Source organism: Ammospiza caudacuta, chromosome 1, assembly GCF_027887145.1.
Source record: "Ammospiza caudacuta isolate bAmmCau1 chromosome 1, bAmmCau1.pri, whole genome shotgun sequence".
Taxonomy (NCBI): Eukaryota; Metazoa; Chordata; class Aves; order Passeriformes; family Passerellidae; genus Ammospiza; species Ammospiza caudacuta.
Window position 1 is genome coordinate 92,668,439 of NC_080593.1, and position 14,224 is coordinate 92,682,662.

Consider the following 14,224-nt stretch of genomic DNA (forward strand, 5'->3'; position numbering starts at 1 on the left):
GTCAGCACTGACAGGAATTGCATGTCTCCAGGATTTGCAAGGGTGGCTGGTGACAAAAAACAGGGCAGGACCTCCTCAGTGATCTCTGCAAAAGTATTAAGATGAATATGCAGGAAAATACATACAGGAAGTGAGTTGCTGGCTTAAGGGGCTGCATGATATATTTTGTGTAGCATCAAACCATCTCCCAGAGGACTTGCAGCAGATGCAATTTATTTGTTGGTGCTAATGCAAAATCAGTTTTCTGAGTTTCTTGACTTTATCTGTGGTCTGAAGATACTTAACTTGCAACTGAAGAAAAAGTGGTCAAGGGAGTCATACTAGTACAGATGCTTAAATGTGAAATTAATTAATTAGATACTCTGTGATGAGCAAATATAAATATATAAAGAAAAGAATTGTTAATTGTGCATACGCTGTGAGAAGACGTAGTAATAACCGAGAAACTGGAAGCGATCATTAGTGGGAAGATACTTGACAGTGTTTTTACAGAAATATGGTTGAAGGATTCACATGATTGAAGCTCTGAAATGACTGGGTAACATGCCAAGAAGAAAGTGACATTTGATTTTCGAGTTAAGAGAACAGGTTTTACAGTTCTTGTGAACTGATATTTTAGCCAACAAGGAATAAACAGAGGGTGTCTGATGTGGACCACCAAATGAGAATATAATGCCTTTTTGCCTAACAGATAAAGGATGTGTGCTGTTTCAGAGGATTTCATCCTAGGGAATGCACTTTACCAATTTGACGGTGGGAAAACCTTCTGGGGATTTCTAAGAGGAAAAAAAGGCAGCTGGGCCAGTGGCTGTGTCTGACACAATATTTAATAAGCAGTTTGGTGCAGTTCTCCTTCAGGTCTTCTTTTATTCAAAATGAGCTGTTACCTGGGCATCTGTTATGTATAAACACAACATAGTACCTAAGAAAGAAGAAATTTCTCAGTGCTGAGAACTGGAAAGAAGCAGGCTTTACAAAATATAACTGTAGCAGAGAATCATGTTGAAAACATGTGTGGACTACATGAAACTTTCAATCAGTTTGCAAATTACTTAGGTGCCAGAAATAAAGGTTTTTGTGAAATCAAAAGTTGGCCTCAGTGTGTCTATTACACTACAATTTTTAATGGCATTATTTTCTTGCAATACATCCCCTGTTTTTTGGGGGGGTTAGTGAGGGGTGCTTGGGTTTTTTTATGTTTTTATTTGTTTGTTTTTGTTGGGTTTTTTTTTTGTTGTTTTTTACAAAAGGTGGAGAAACTGTCATTTTCATGCCTCACTGACACACAGGAAGAATTTTGAGAGGCTTATTTTAACTAATCCTTATTGTTCAATATATGGCCTTACTTGCATCCCCAGAACAAATCCCTAGACTGAAAAATAAAAATTATTTTCTTAGTGTGAGTTGTTTCCTTTTTTTGGTTTTTTTTGTTGGGTTTTTTTTTTTTTTTTTTTTTTTGTTGGTTGGTTGTTTTTATAGAACTTGAATGTTACAGTTTCTTAGTGTTTCCCAAATACTTATTAATCTGTCTTCACAGTACTACTGTGAAGGAAGAGCACCCTGTTTTACTGTCAGGGAGTGCAGCAAGAAACAGATTAAGGTCAGAAGCACGACATTGTTAAATACTGTAATTTGAAGTGCAGCTTTGCTTGGTTTAAATGATATCCAGCCACACTCCAGACCTCTGCAGACCTCTCCTAGATGCATTTCTTTGCCGTGCCTCCCCTGCACTGGCCTTCCCTGAGCACTGCAGGGACACCAGTGTCAGCGGGTCTCTGCCTCCCACACAAGGGCAAGCCTTGAACTTCACTCTGAGTGGAACTGTCCAGTCACTCTTTCTGGCCTGTGCTGGGAAAAGCAAGGAGATGCATTTCAATCTTCAGCTGACAAAGGGACATTTGCTGCTGCAGCAGTAGCAAAGAAGGATGTCAGGTAGTTGCTAATAATGTCCAAGATACTAATTCTGTTGCCACACACAACCTGGCCTCAAGCTTTCTTTCAGAAAGACTGAGTTCTCAAAACCGTAGAAATTGCTTCCAAAAAAACCCCCAGATCTTGAAAAGATGATGACAGTCCAGAGACAATGTGAGTGTGTGTGCTAATAAACTGCCAATGTTGTAAAAGGATCACCAAGTTCATCCAAGTAGATGTAGTTCTGGTAGCCAAGTACTGGTGAAAATCACAGAATGATACAGTATAAAAGCAGTGAAGAAAGATTTTTCTGTGGAACTAATTTTGATAGACAAGCTTGCATAGCAAGCTGAGAATGGCAAAACATCATTTAGCATATGATATTCTGGTTAAAAATAGCATTACACAAAATCAATATGGCACCTATTCCTGCTGGCATCCTAGGAATGTTCTTGGTGTTATGATAATCAATTTTCTGGAAGAAAATGAGTTGCTGGAAAGTTTGCAGGTGACAAACTGCTGGACAAGTCACTTGTACAAATAAAGGTCTTGGTTTGATTTATTCCAGTGCAAGACCGAGCACACAGAAGTAAGGAGGTAGGTGATGCTTTTAGGCAGGAGTGGGGAGGGGCAAGAGCCGGATGCTCCTCTGGCTCTGGTCCAGGGGGTTTTCCAGATGCCTTCTGCCCCACCTGGGTCACAAAGACTGGAGTCTTGTGAAGGCTGACCTAGAACAGAGGCTAGACAGAGTTAAAGAATAAAGAAGGTATTTATTAAAAGGCTTCACTGGATATACCTTGGGCAGTACAAGAGTCTAGCCAGGGCTACACCCAAGATGAACCCAAAATGGTCACAAAATGGACGACTGGTCATGAAGTCTCTCACTTTTATAAGTTCTGGTCCATTATCTTATTGGAGTTAATTGTCCTATTACAGCTTTATATTATGAAGACCCATCCTTCTTGTTTTTCTGCCTGAAATTTGGACCATTTGTCCTTGGTCCCCAGCTAGAGAAGGAATTGTTTTACCTCCTACTCCGTGAAGAGAGCTTACTATCTCCTAATAGGAAGCTCAGAACTACACATTAAAGCAGTACAGAATTTGAAAAATATAAAAGCTAAAACCTGAGGCATCAAAAACATGGTGTAGATGATTTAATAAAGAGACATCCCCACAAGGACAACACTCTGTCTGGTCTGCCTGTAGGAATTAGGTTTCTTAACCTGCCAACCTGCCCAGCCTATGGAACTGGCTGGTACTGAGGGAGGCTGCAGCTTATGGCCCAGTGCAGGCAGGTCACAGAAGGGCCCGTTCAACATCATGTGGAAAAAGGAGAGGTGCGTTGGAAGTGCCTCCAGGAATGATTCTTGAGGTGAGGGAAAGCTGGCCTTACTATTTTACACAAGCAAAATGTGATTAATCTTAGCCCCTGTGTGTGGGAGAAGATCACTGATACTGTGTCCCCTTAAGCTAATAAAGCTATGATGAGACCTGGTGGTGGGAAGTTGGAATAAGACAAATTGATACAGAATATGAAATGCACCTTTCAGCAAACTAATTAATAATTGAAATGATTTATCAAAAGATGTGATGGACTCTTCATTACTGATGTCTTAAAGTCAACACTGCTGGACGTCATTCTGAGTGAAAGGCTGTAACGCAACAAATGTTATGAAATTACTGATTGAGGGCTTTTAGCCCAAGGTCAGATCTTACAGTCTTAGAATGTATTAATCCATGAAAATTCTTTCCAGTTTATTGCAGACATGCTGCCATTGCTGTGTAATATAAATTAGATGTATTAGGTTCATCTTCAAAGGTTTGCTTGGAGTGACCTCAGGAAATTTATGAGTATGTAGAAAAAGTGGGGTGCCTAAGGCAGGGTTAAGAAAAGTTTTGCATTTTGCTTGTACCACCTCCTGTATGGGATCTACCTGAGATGAAACAGATAGCGAACTGCTGCTCTGGGACTCTGCAGACTGGATCTGGGTGGGCAGTGTGAACGTGTTCCCTGGGGTGAGGGATAGCCTTGGAGCAACGCAAAAAGCCTTGGGCTGTCCATGCGATATGCCCCACAGCCACTAAGATGTGGAGGCAATTATTTAGGAGAACAGGCTATTCACAGGGTTGCGACAGCCCTCGGGGAAGCTCAGAGTCCTGCCGCAGCCTTAATATTTTCCTTTCTCCTATTTTTTTTTTTTGTTTGTTGTTGTAACCCGAGCGCTGCCAGGCTCCCCAAAACCCGCCAATTCTGCGGGAAAAAGAAACCGGTTAAAAAAAAGAAAAAGAAAACCCCCAAACCAAAAAACCCCAAGCCCCACGACTTGAGCTGCAGGAGAGGCGCCGCCGCTGCTGCGTGCCGCAGAGCTGCCGTGGCCCGGGCTGGCTGCGCGTGTGCGTGTGCGGGGCGCCGAGCCCGAGTGGGAGCGTGTCTGCGTGCCGCGTGTGAGGGCGGGAGCGTGCGCGGAGCCCGCCCGCGCCGGGCAGCGCTGCCGCGGGCCCCGCGCGTGTGCCAGCGGGTCGCGCGTGGGCACAGCCCGCGGGCCGCGGCTGCCGCCGGCCTCCCCTGCCCGCCCATGGGCAGCGGCCGCCGCTCGCACCTCCCCGCGCCCGCCCTGGCAGCTCCACCTGGAGAAGGTGCCCGACCCGCAGGCGGCCAGCGCTGATGCCGTGAAGAGGGAGCTCGGTCCGGCCCCCGCCGCCGCCGCCGCACACTTTGCTGTGCCCCCGGCCGCGCATCCCGCCCGGCGGCTCTGCCCGAGCCCGAGGAAGGGCGCAGGCGGCACTCCGCGCCCGCGGCGGGGGCTGCCCCGGCTCCCGCGGAATGCGGCACTAGCACCCCCGCCCCGGCTCCGCTCCGCTCCCCTCCTCCGCCTCCCCGGCTCCAGGGGGGTGCTTTTTCCTTATCGACGTTTTCTGCCGGAGCATCCCTTTTTTTTTTCCCTTTTCACCCTTTTGGAGGAGGAGGAGGAGGGGGAAGGAAGGAAGTGTTCAATGAGGGCTGCTCGGCTCCCCCCCCCGCGCCTGAGAGGTGCTGTCCCTCCCTGAGCGGAGAGGGGGGAGAGCTGCCGGGGAGGCAGAGGCAGGTCCCGCTCCCTTGCTGTGCCGCGGGGAGAGCAGAGGAGGGTGGTGGGGAGAGTGTCTGTGTGTGCGTGGTGGTGGTGGTTATTTATTTATTTATTGCTCCTGGTGGTTGCAGCTGGCAGACCTGGGAAGGAGTAGGCGCCATTGCCAGAAGGATTATTGCCAGGGGAGGGGAGGGGAGGGGGGGGGAAGAGAGAGGAGACCCCGAGGCTCCCGAGGAAGCGGAGAGAGGCAGATCTTTCCCTCCCGCCTTGGCTTCTGCCGCCGGGGGATGCGCCCAGACTGAGAGGGGCTCGGCTCTCTTCCGCCGCTCAGCCCGTTCCTCCACCCTCAGTCCTCCTCCTCCCCATCCAGCAGCATGCATCCCTCTTCGCGGAGACCGGCCGCTGCCACCTCCAGCCCTGCCATGCTTCTGCTGCTCCTGTGCCTGGGCTGGGCGCCGCCGGGCTGGGGCTGGTCGCGGGGCAGCTCCCGGGGGGCGGCCGGGCTGCGCCCCAACGCCACCACGCCGATCTCCATCATGGGCTTGATGCCGGTCAACCAGTCCGAGGAGGAGAGCAGGATCACCCAGGGAGTGCTACCCGCCGTGTATCTGGCCATGGATCAGATCCGCAACGAGTCCCTGCTCAGCCCCTATTACCTGGACCTGCTGGTCTACGACACGGAGGTAGGGACCGCCGCGGGCCCCCGCCGCCGGGCGCAGGGGGAGGCGCCGCCGCCCAGTCCCGGGGCGCTGCGGGTGCAGGGGCGCAAGGGCAGCGCGGACGCCCGGGCCGGGCTGCGGCTGCCGGCGGGGCCGTGCGCGCCGCCTCCGAGCCGCCTTGCCCGCCCGGCCCCGCAGGCTGCCGGCAGATGTGCGGGCACCGGCGGCGGACGGGGGAGACGTGGGGCCGGCGGGCCGTATCCTGCCCGCCCGGTGTTACCAGGAGCGGCTGCCCCCGCAGCTGGGGCTCGCCCCGCCGCGCCAGGAGCGCCCCTGTCCGGGAGCCGCCTGCAGCGCGGGGGTGGGCCCGGACAGTGCCCGGGCGGTGGGGGGTTCTGGTGGCGGTGGCCGGGATCCGCTGCCCTTGGCACGCACGTACACCGGTGGGAGGAAAGCTGCCTCGCCCAGCGGAGCCGCGGCCGCATCCCGGTGCCAGCCGCCACCCGCTCAGCAACAGATGCACTCCGGGCGCTCCGCTCCCCCGCGCCGCCAACGGGCTGCCAGCCCGGCTTATCCCATGCGGCGGCGGGACGCGAAGGGCAGCGATCGCAGCCGTAGCTTGAGGAGGAGGGGGGGAAGGCTCTGGCAGGGGCTCGCTGAGATGCCCCCCGTGCCTGCCCCCGGCGGGAGCGGCTGGGCGCTCGCCCGGGGCTGCGCGGCGGCGGGGCGCGGAGGCGCTCGCTTCTCGGGAAGAACTAAATTTGCAGTGCCCGTCCCCGCGGAGCGCTGCCAGCGCGGCGGGATGCCTGCCCCCGTTCCGGAGCGCTGCCAGCGGCCGGTTCAGCGCTGGGAGAGCGGGGAGCCCGGCTGAGCGAGGAAACACACTCCCTTTACCTGGGAGAGGGAGCAGGGACCGAGGCGAGGGCTTTGTCGAGCTGGTTGCCACTACCAGCCGCCCACAACTGCCTTTGGTTTTTGTCACAACTTCAATACCTGTGTGTTTGCGGAGGATACGCGCGGCTCCGGTACCGGGGCTCCCCTGAAGATGGCAGTCGCTTCTTGTGCAATGCTGGCGCCGGGGTTGGCTTCCAAGACAACCCCCGGTAAAGCAAGTGACTGCTGAAAATCTTGCCGGCTGTAATTTAAGGAAGCCCCCGTCTGCTCCCTTTGGGTTCTCAGGGTCCGGAGGGAACAAGCTGAGAGCAGCAATGACAGGCTGTACTGCTTCGTGACAGTATTTGCGTCCCTGAAATGACTACCGAAGGCCTCTCCTTCCAGGGTGGCTGCTTTTTATTGACATACATTTGTCATAGTGTGTTTTTTTAAAGATATCTCTGAGCAGAAATGCATGGAGGGCAATATTGCTGAAGATGTCACTTAGGAAGGAGCAGGTGCCATCCTGTTGTGTTGTGTGAACAAGACTAGATACTGACAGGGAGTACAGGCGAGATCAACCTAGAGTAGCTGCTTGTTTCCTTAAAAAAATGAATCTCAGGGAACTCTGCAATTGTAATGAAAAGAATTATGGGGATTTTCTGAATGGCATTACCTGTGTCATAAAGTGAGATGCATGTCAGGAAAAAATCACAGGTCTCCTAATCCTGTTTTCATTATGTTATTCTATATTAGTTTTTCCCTTGGATAGAATTATTACAAAATATGCATAGGAATTAGAGGAGCCTAGGCAGGATGTCCCTTCTTCATACAGTAATTTTTTAATCAATCAGGTGCTGCGCTTTATTGCAGTCAAAATATTGTCGCGTTCTTCATAGAGATTTTGGGTTCTAGACTAGGGGATTATCATAAACATATTCAGGAAAAATATTACCGTGTTTATTCTGGAATGAGTATCAGTTTCTGAAAAATTGCGTTTTTACTGCTTGGTACTCCAGGGGCATAAGAAATCAGGGTCATGTTGCCAGCTTGCTGTGTTGCTTTGAATGCTTTTAAGCAATTAATAAATGGATGGTTACGGGATGCTAAGTCAGGTGAATGTATGTGTTTGGAGTACAGTTGGGTCATTACTGCGTGCTTAATAGTGACAAGTAAATAAGTTAGTGTCCACAAGGAGTGCTAGATTGACTGCACCCAAACGGAATGGACGAGTGCCTGGAATAGCCATTAAATACCTAATGGCAGCACAAACTTTTCCCCTCTGTTCAGGCATTACCTTTTTTACTTCAGTGCACTTAGAGTAAGCAGGAAGGTAGCTGGCTCATCATGCCCGCTTGATTCTCAGCCTATTTTCTGAGGCTGCCAATAAATAGATATGCCTGAAGGGCCTGAATCCTTATCATTGCATAATCAGAGGCCAGGGAGTAGCTCTCCCTCTCAGGGCTTCACAGGTGGTGCTTGTGACATTGTTGGCTCTTGAAAGAGAGAATGTAGAGCCTTGAACACATGGGATTTTTTAATAGCTTGAGAAATAATTGCAGTATATTTATAATTCTTAGGAAATGTATGGCAGTGATTTAGTAACTCACGTATTCTCCCTTGTGTCTCTCCAAAATCCCTCATTGTTACAGTCTGATCCTTGTATTGCAATTTTCTGTAATGCTTTAACTAAGTGCTTGTGAAAAACAATAATGCAAATAAACAGACTAGATTTTTTTTTTTTATTTTTTATTATGCACTCAGGTTCATTCTGTCAGGATTGAACTGAATATTCTATCTGGCTTGATAGTTCTGGTTTGGATAAGGAAGCATCATAATGCCTTTACTTTCTGACCAGCCATCTGAAGAACTGCAGTGTGTCTTCTAAGGTCAATTGTTGTTTGTCAGCACTTGAACTCGTTAACCTTTGAGGACATGAGCAGCAGCTCTAGCGTTTTTCAAAGAATTTAAATTGAATTAACCACTTAAGTACAATGTTTAGTTTATGACTCAGCCGAGATTGTGTGAATTACATCTTTGTTATGAAATATGACCACAAGTTACATCACATACAAAAATGCAGAGGCTTCTGTTCTGGGTATTTTTTGTTCTTTAAGTGTGCTCGGAGTGTGATCCTGATCCAGTCTATTTTGGTACTTCACGGGCATGTCTTTATCTATTTGGGCATTCCTATGCAGGCTCAGCCAATAAAATGAAGGTCAAGTGTAGGCATTTGCAGAACTCTGGTCTAAGTGACTTTACTTTGTGCTGTTCATTTAGATAAGAGTGGGAGTCTCTCTCTAGATGAGACTCTTGGGCAAAATTTCATAATTGTGTTATTTTAGAAACTCAAAAATTTATAAAGTGATCTCTAAAGAGTCTCATCCAAACCCCATTGAAATTAATGGCAGTAAATGCACCAATTCCAGCAGCCCTTGGACCAAGTCCTAGAAGTTAAGGGTGCTTGATAGCTTATGGCTTCAGATAACAACCATGATACAATATTTCTTTTCATTTTTTCCATCCCTGTGATTGTAGCTTTAGTTGGTTTAAAAAGAAAAGAAATAGTTTGCAAAATAATGAAAGAAAAACCTCTACAAACACTAGATACAGCTGAAGATGGGTATAAATCAAGAACGATTATTTCAACGTAAGCACCCTGACACACATCTGTTGGAGGAGAAAAGCAGAATAACCCCAAAAAAATGGAATTAATCATTCTAGTGGACCCTATTATAAATGTCAAAAGTATTTAATTTGCATCAGGCAAAAACTGACCATATGGTAACTGGAGGAAGAGGCATTGTGGAAGAAGGCAAGGGAAGTCAATGGAAGTTGGATATCTGTCCTTCTACATCTGGACATCTTCCCTCAGACATGCATTGGATTTTCTTATTTCTTGTAGGAGCAGTGCTGCAAGTGCAGACAGTATGGGTTTTTTTTAAAATCTAAACATGCATAGTCAAGAAAGCACTTGTTTCTGAAAATCAAAGTGAGTTTTGACAAGCTAAAAAAATCTTCCTGAAGTAAGTGGGTATATTATCACAAAGAGGAAAGAATATTTGTACTGGGGAGATGAGATTATTTAATTTTCTCTAACTACAACAAACACCTTGTGGTAAGCATCATATAATCTCATTTTTGTGAAATAATACATTCTAATACCTTTAAATAGCGGGTTGGTATAAAGGGAGGAGCTCTGGAAAATGCACAGGATTCCACAAAATCTGAAGGAACATGTGAGCTTATTGATATTTGAGACATATTTGCCTTTTTCTATTCTGTAACTAAGTAGAAAGTGCCTTTCCTAATTTATCTGACAAGAAATTACAGTCTACGTGTAGTATGTGTAGACTTTATCTTTGTTTCCTTCTTCTTTTTTACTAAAAAAGTGCATGTTTTCAGTGAAACTCTCAAGGCTTAAGAAGGACTATGCACCCATCTGAGTCATTCTTACCAGCTGTTCTAAGTTTTAAAGAACCCTGAGCCCCCAAATAAAGATGCCCCCTCCAGAAAGTCCTATCATGAGCGGTGTCAACAGAACCCACTCATGTCTTGTTACTGCAAGCGGAAGTAAAAAAACTGTTCACTTTTGCTGAGTATGGGGAGCACATTCCAGAAACAGGAGAGCAGGTTTGTGTCAGTGGTACGGGATAAGGACAGGATAAGGTGTCTGTGCACTGGAGCTCCACAAGGTGGTTCTCAGAGAGGGACAAACAGCTACTGGTTGCTGTCTGAAAAACTCCTCCATTACCGTCACAGGGCTGAGCAGGAGCACCTCTACCCTCTAAAGGGGTGCCTGTGATTTGTTGGTTCGGCCCTCTGTCTTGGGAGGCATCGATCCAAGTCTCTCCCTGGATTTGCAAGAGGAAGCACGATGTACCAAAGTCACGTGGGGTCTCTGGGGTGAGCCCTGTGATGCTTGTGAGTGCTCTGAGCACTAAACTGTCTGGAGCCTTATTTTGATTTCTGGAGTGCTCACAGTGGGACAGGTGAGGCTGTGTTGTGGTCATCTGAGGGTAAAAGCTGAATACATGGGAGAAGTCAGGGTCTGAAAGAGGGTACAGTTAACAGCAGACAGAGCTGGCAGACATTTGTTCTTGTGTCATCAGGTGAGCATGTGTCTGGTATATGTTGAGGCAGTTGGGTAATTTCTTACCTTTAAATATTACTGAGCACTTGTGCTGTCTGATACTTGCAGAGAGCGAGGCATTAAAATGCACTACACTGCGTGTATGGTGCCAGTCACTGTCTGCTCTGCTGGTGACTCTCTGCTTGGAAGGGACATCTTTAAATAGTCACTGTCCCCTCTGACTTCCGAGTAACATGACTCCAACATAACCTCCTTTTGCTTCAGAGTTTTGTAAACTTGGAGGGAAGAAGCTGAAAGTTAAGTGTTTATGTTAATTCCATGCTGGCTTCTGCGCTGATGTTAAGGTGTGGGTGGGGAGAGGAGAGAAATCATGTATTCACTGCACCCACTCCTCTGGGTGCGGATCCCAGACCTGCAGAATGTACATCCTCTAAATATCTCTGCAAAGAGATTAAAGCCAGTTTCTGGCATATGTCTTGCAATCTCTTGTATAACTTATCCTATGCATACTGCAAAACGTACTCTTATGGAATCTTTAGATTCAAATGCCAAGCGTGCTCCATCAGCACGGAAAAACTATTTTTTGGACTAAATCTAGGAAATAGTATTTATTTGCATTTGAAGGAAGAGTAGAAAGGCCCTGTCCTCTTACATCAGCCAGAGTTGATTACTCAAGTTTGTGGAAAGGATGGGATGTAACATCCTGGTGATAACTGTGAAGAAAATACTTGTAAGAGGAAAACAGAGAGGAAGGAGCTAGATGAGAGAGATTTAATGATAGCATTAAAATAATATAAACAGTATATCAACAAAGAAAGTTGTTGATATACTGTTTATATTATTTTAATTAATTACATGTAACTATTTAGAATGACATCATAGCATTGCATGTCAAGGCTGCAAAACACCACCTTGCATTAATAATGTGAATATGATGATACATGTGCATATCAAGCTTTGTTCTCTGCTTTCAATTTCATTGCTTTATGGACCTTTTCACGGCGTAAGGCAGAAGAATAATGCCTTTGAGCAAACTGTAGAATCTGGGAACCAAACAAAACTCAAGTGGATACCATTGCTATGATAGAAAGGAGATGCTTTCCTTAGAAGGGTTGAACCATTGCATGGGGAGGTCTGGCTCAAGGAATCAAGTGGTGAAAGTTAACAGAGGAAAACCCCCCATTATTCCTTTTGACTTGGATAATTTTTGGAGCAGCTGGGGTTAGCAGAGATGTGTGCTGAGATCAGTGAGCACAGCTATGACTCAGTCTTGTGGAGATGTCTGTTAATACACAGCAGCCCCATATATCCCAGGAAGCCTATTTCAGACTGTGGGATTCCAAACTGAGATGTGCAGTGCACATACATCACATTTTTTCAAATTTATTTTTGTACTAGGAATCTTGGAACTAAATCAGTGACAGAGCCTCTAACTTTTCAGCAGCCAGATGCACTCTGATTTGTGGGTCTAGCTGAGCTAGAAATGAGATTTGCAGTACCTTTGTGGCTCTTGGGCTGCAGCATTAATGGCCCAGTGGCCTGACTCCTGAAGCGAGCTCCTTCAGCTACACCGTGAGAACAGGTGGAATATGTTTTCAGTCACCCTGTGTCTCTCTTTGCCATGCCACTGACACTTAGGAGATGCTTTCTTTGCTAAGCAGGGATTTCTCTACTTGCAAAGGCTTTTGCTGTGGGTAAAATCTGCTGGATTTGGGGACTGCTTGATACTGCCTGCTGAGTGGAAATGGGGCATACTGACTGGCAGACACTTTTTTAAATTTTATTTTTTCCCCTTGTGATGGAATAGCCATATAATCTCATTGCTAAGTCAGTGATTGATGATCACTTTCTGCCATTAATTTTTCATTATTATCTGCCTTTATTTCTGACGGTTTTATCTATAGTATTTTTCAAACGGGTTTTCTCAAATGTGAAGAGGAAAGCTAACAAATTAAAGACAAATATCCACCTTCTGCCTGAAACCTATACCGACAAAGAATGAAAAATATGGGCGCTAATTCAGCAGGGATGTCCAAATTGTTGTTACTGAGGCTTCTGAGAGATGAAGGCCCAGATAATGGACTAATTGCTTTAAAGTGAACATCAGGACTTTGAGTGATAGGATTAGAAAACTTAGGTTTCCCTCTATGGCCATGATACTTTCCTTAAATAATTAATGAGTTCTAAGATCAGAGGACCATTAGGATTATCCACATTTTACAATACAGACCACGTATTTCAGCCTGCAGTGCTGCAAACTAGAATATGTACTTCAGAAAACCTTTCTATCTTGTCTTAAGGATCCCCTGAAATCGTTGTCCCTGGACAACTTTTTTCTGTGATTTGCTTGTTATTTCCAGCTTAATCTTTGCTGACCCTGCAGCCACTGAAGCCATGAGAGGAGCAGCTCCAATTTTTTTTCACATACACCTCCCTTCCTGCAATACCTCATCTCTGCAGACTCAGGACATCACCAGCAGAAGAGGGAGATGAAGGCTTTCTGACTTTTATGGCTGTCTAGGGGATCCTTCCCTTTTCTGAAGGACTCTGGTGGATTGGATCTTGATGGAATCAGAAAACTTCTTCGCTTTGTGAGACATAAAGTCACAGACTTTATGTGGAAACCTTGTATGCTTGCTTCTTTGCAAGCTGGGTCTGCCAGGTTCATGTGCTCTGTCACGGAGTAGATAGCTCTGCAGAACATTTTTTGAATCCTTGGCTGAACTGATTTTCTTCTTCTTTACCCCCACCTTTTTTGTAAGACCCTTTTTGCCACAACCCTCATCAGAGGAACTTACCGTGTCTGTCTGATTAAGTTATTTCCATAATGTCTTTTATTTTATTTTTTTGAATAATCACCACCATGTATCTCTAAAAGAATCTATTTGTTGAATCTTTTATGTCCTTAAAGTAGTTATGTATTCTAATTTACCATTTACCTCGGGTAGGCCTCAGCTTCTGCTGCAGCTTCGTTGAACTGCAGAATTATGTGAAGATTCATACACACAATAGGTGTCTAAGTAACCATTTTACATCCAAAACCTCCAGGGAGAAGGAGTAAGAGGCCCCTTTTGGGATGCTAATTAACTTCCTTTCCACTGTTTACTGCTCCTGTTTTCACAGGGATTTAAGTGTTTTTCTAGCAAAGAATAAATCTCATTCTTTAATATCTTTAACTCTATATGAAGGGAAAATTTTTGACAGACTAACACTTAGTGTGATATAAAATACAACATGTAAAATTTTTCAAGCATTGTCATTCAGATGTGCACTTGTGTTTATCTTGCCAGCACCGTGTAGGTATATTTTGGTATACACATATGGTATAAAAATATTAAGCTCTGTGTTTTTGTGGGGTCTTCCATATAACTTCAAAGTTCTGTAGAAGCACCATGGGTTTTGCTTTCTATTTCCTCCTGTGAATTTGGCAAGACTGAAGTATTAATAATTTACAGGAGGTTGATCAAGAGAGAAAGCCAACTTCCTCTTTTATTCCCCATCCACTTTTGCTAAAAATTATATGCAGGACGAAATTCCATGTTGTTGGTGAGAATGTAATCTGGAGGGATGTGCTAGTGGCAACAAGATTTTGTGCGATGTAGCAAAATAAATTAAGTTCC

General features: G+C 46.0%; 1 protein-coding gene across 1 annotated transcript in view; it reads left to right on the forward strand.

Moving 5' to 3' along the window:
- Positions 1-5,353: 5,353 nt before the first annotated feature.
- Positions 5,354-14,224, forward strand: part of GABBR2 (gamma-aminobutyric acid type B receptor subunit 2) — a 454,077-nt gene continuing 445,206 nt past the window's right edge. The window contains exon 1 of the mRNA XM_058809544.1: positions 5,354-5,662. Within this exon, the coding sequence (XP_058665527.1) occupies positions 5,354-5,662 (309 nt within the window). The remainder of the gene's footprint in view (positions 5,663-14,224) is intronic.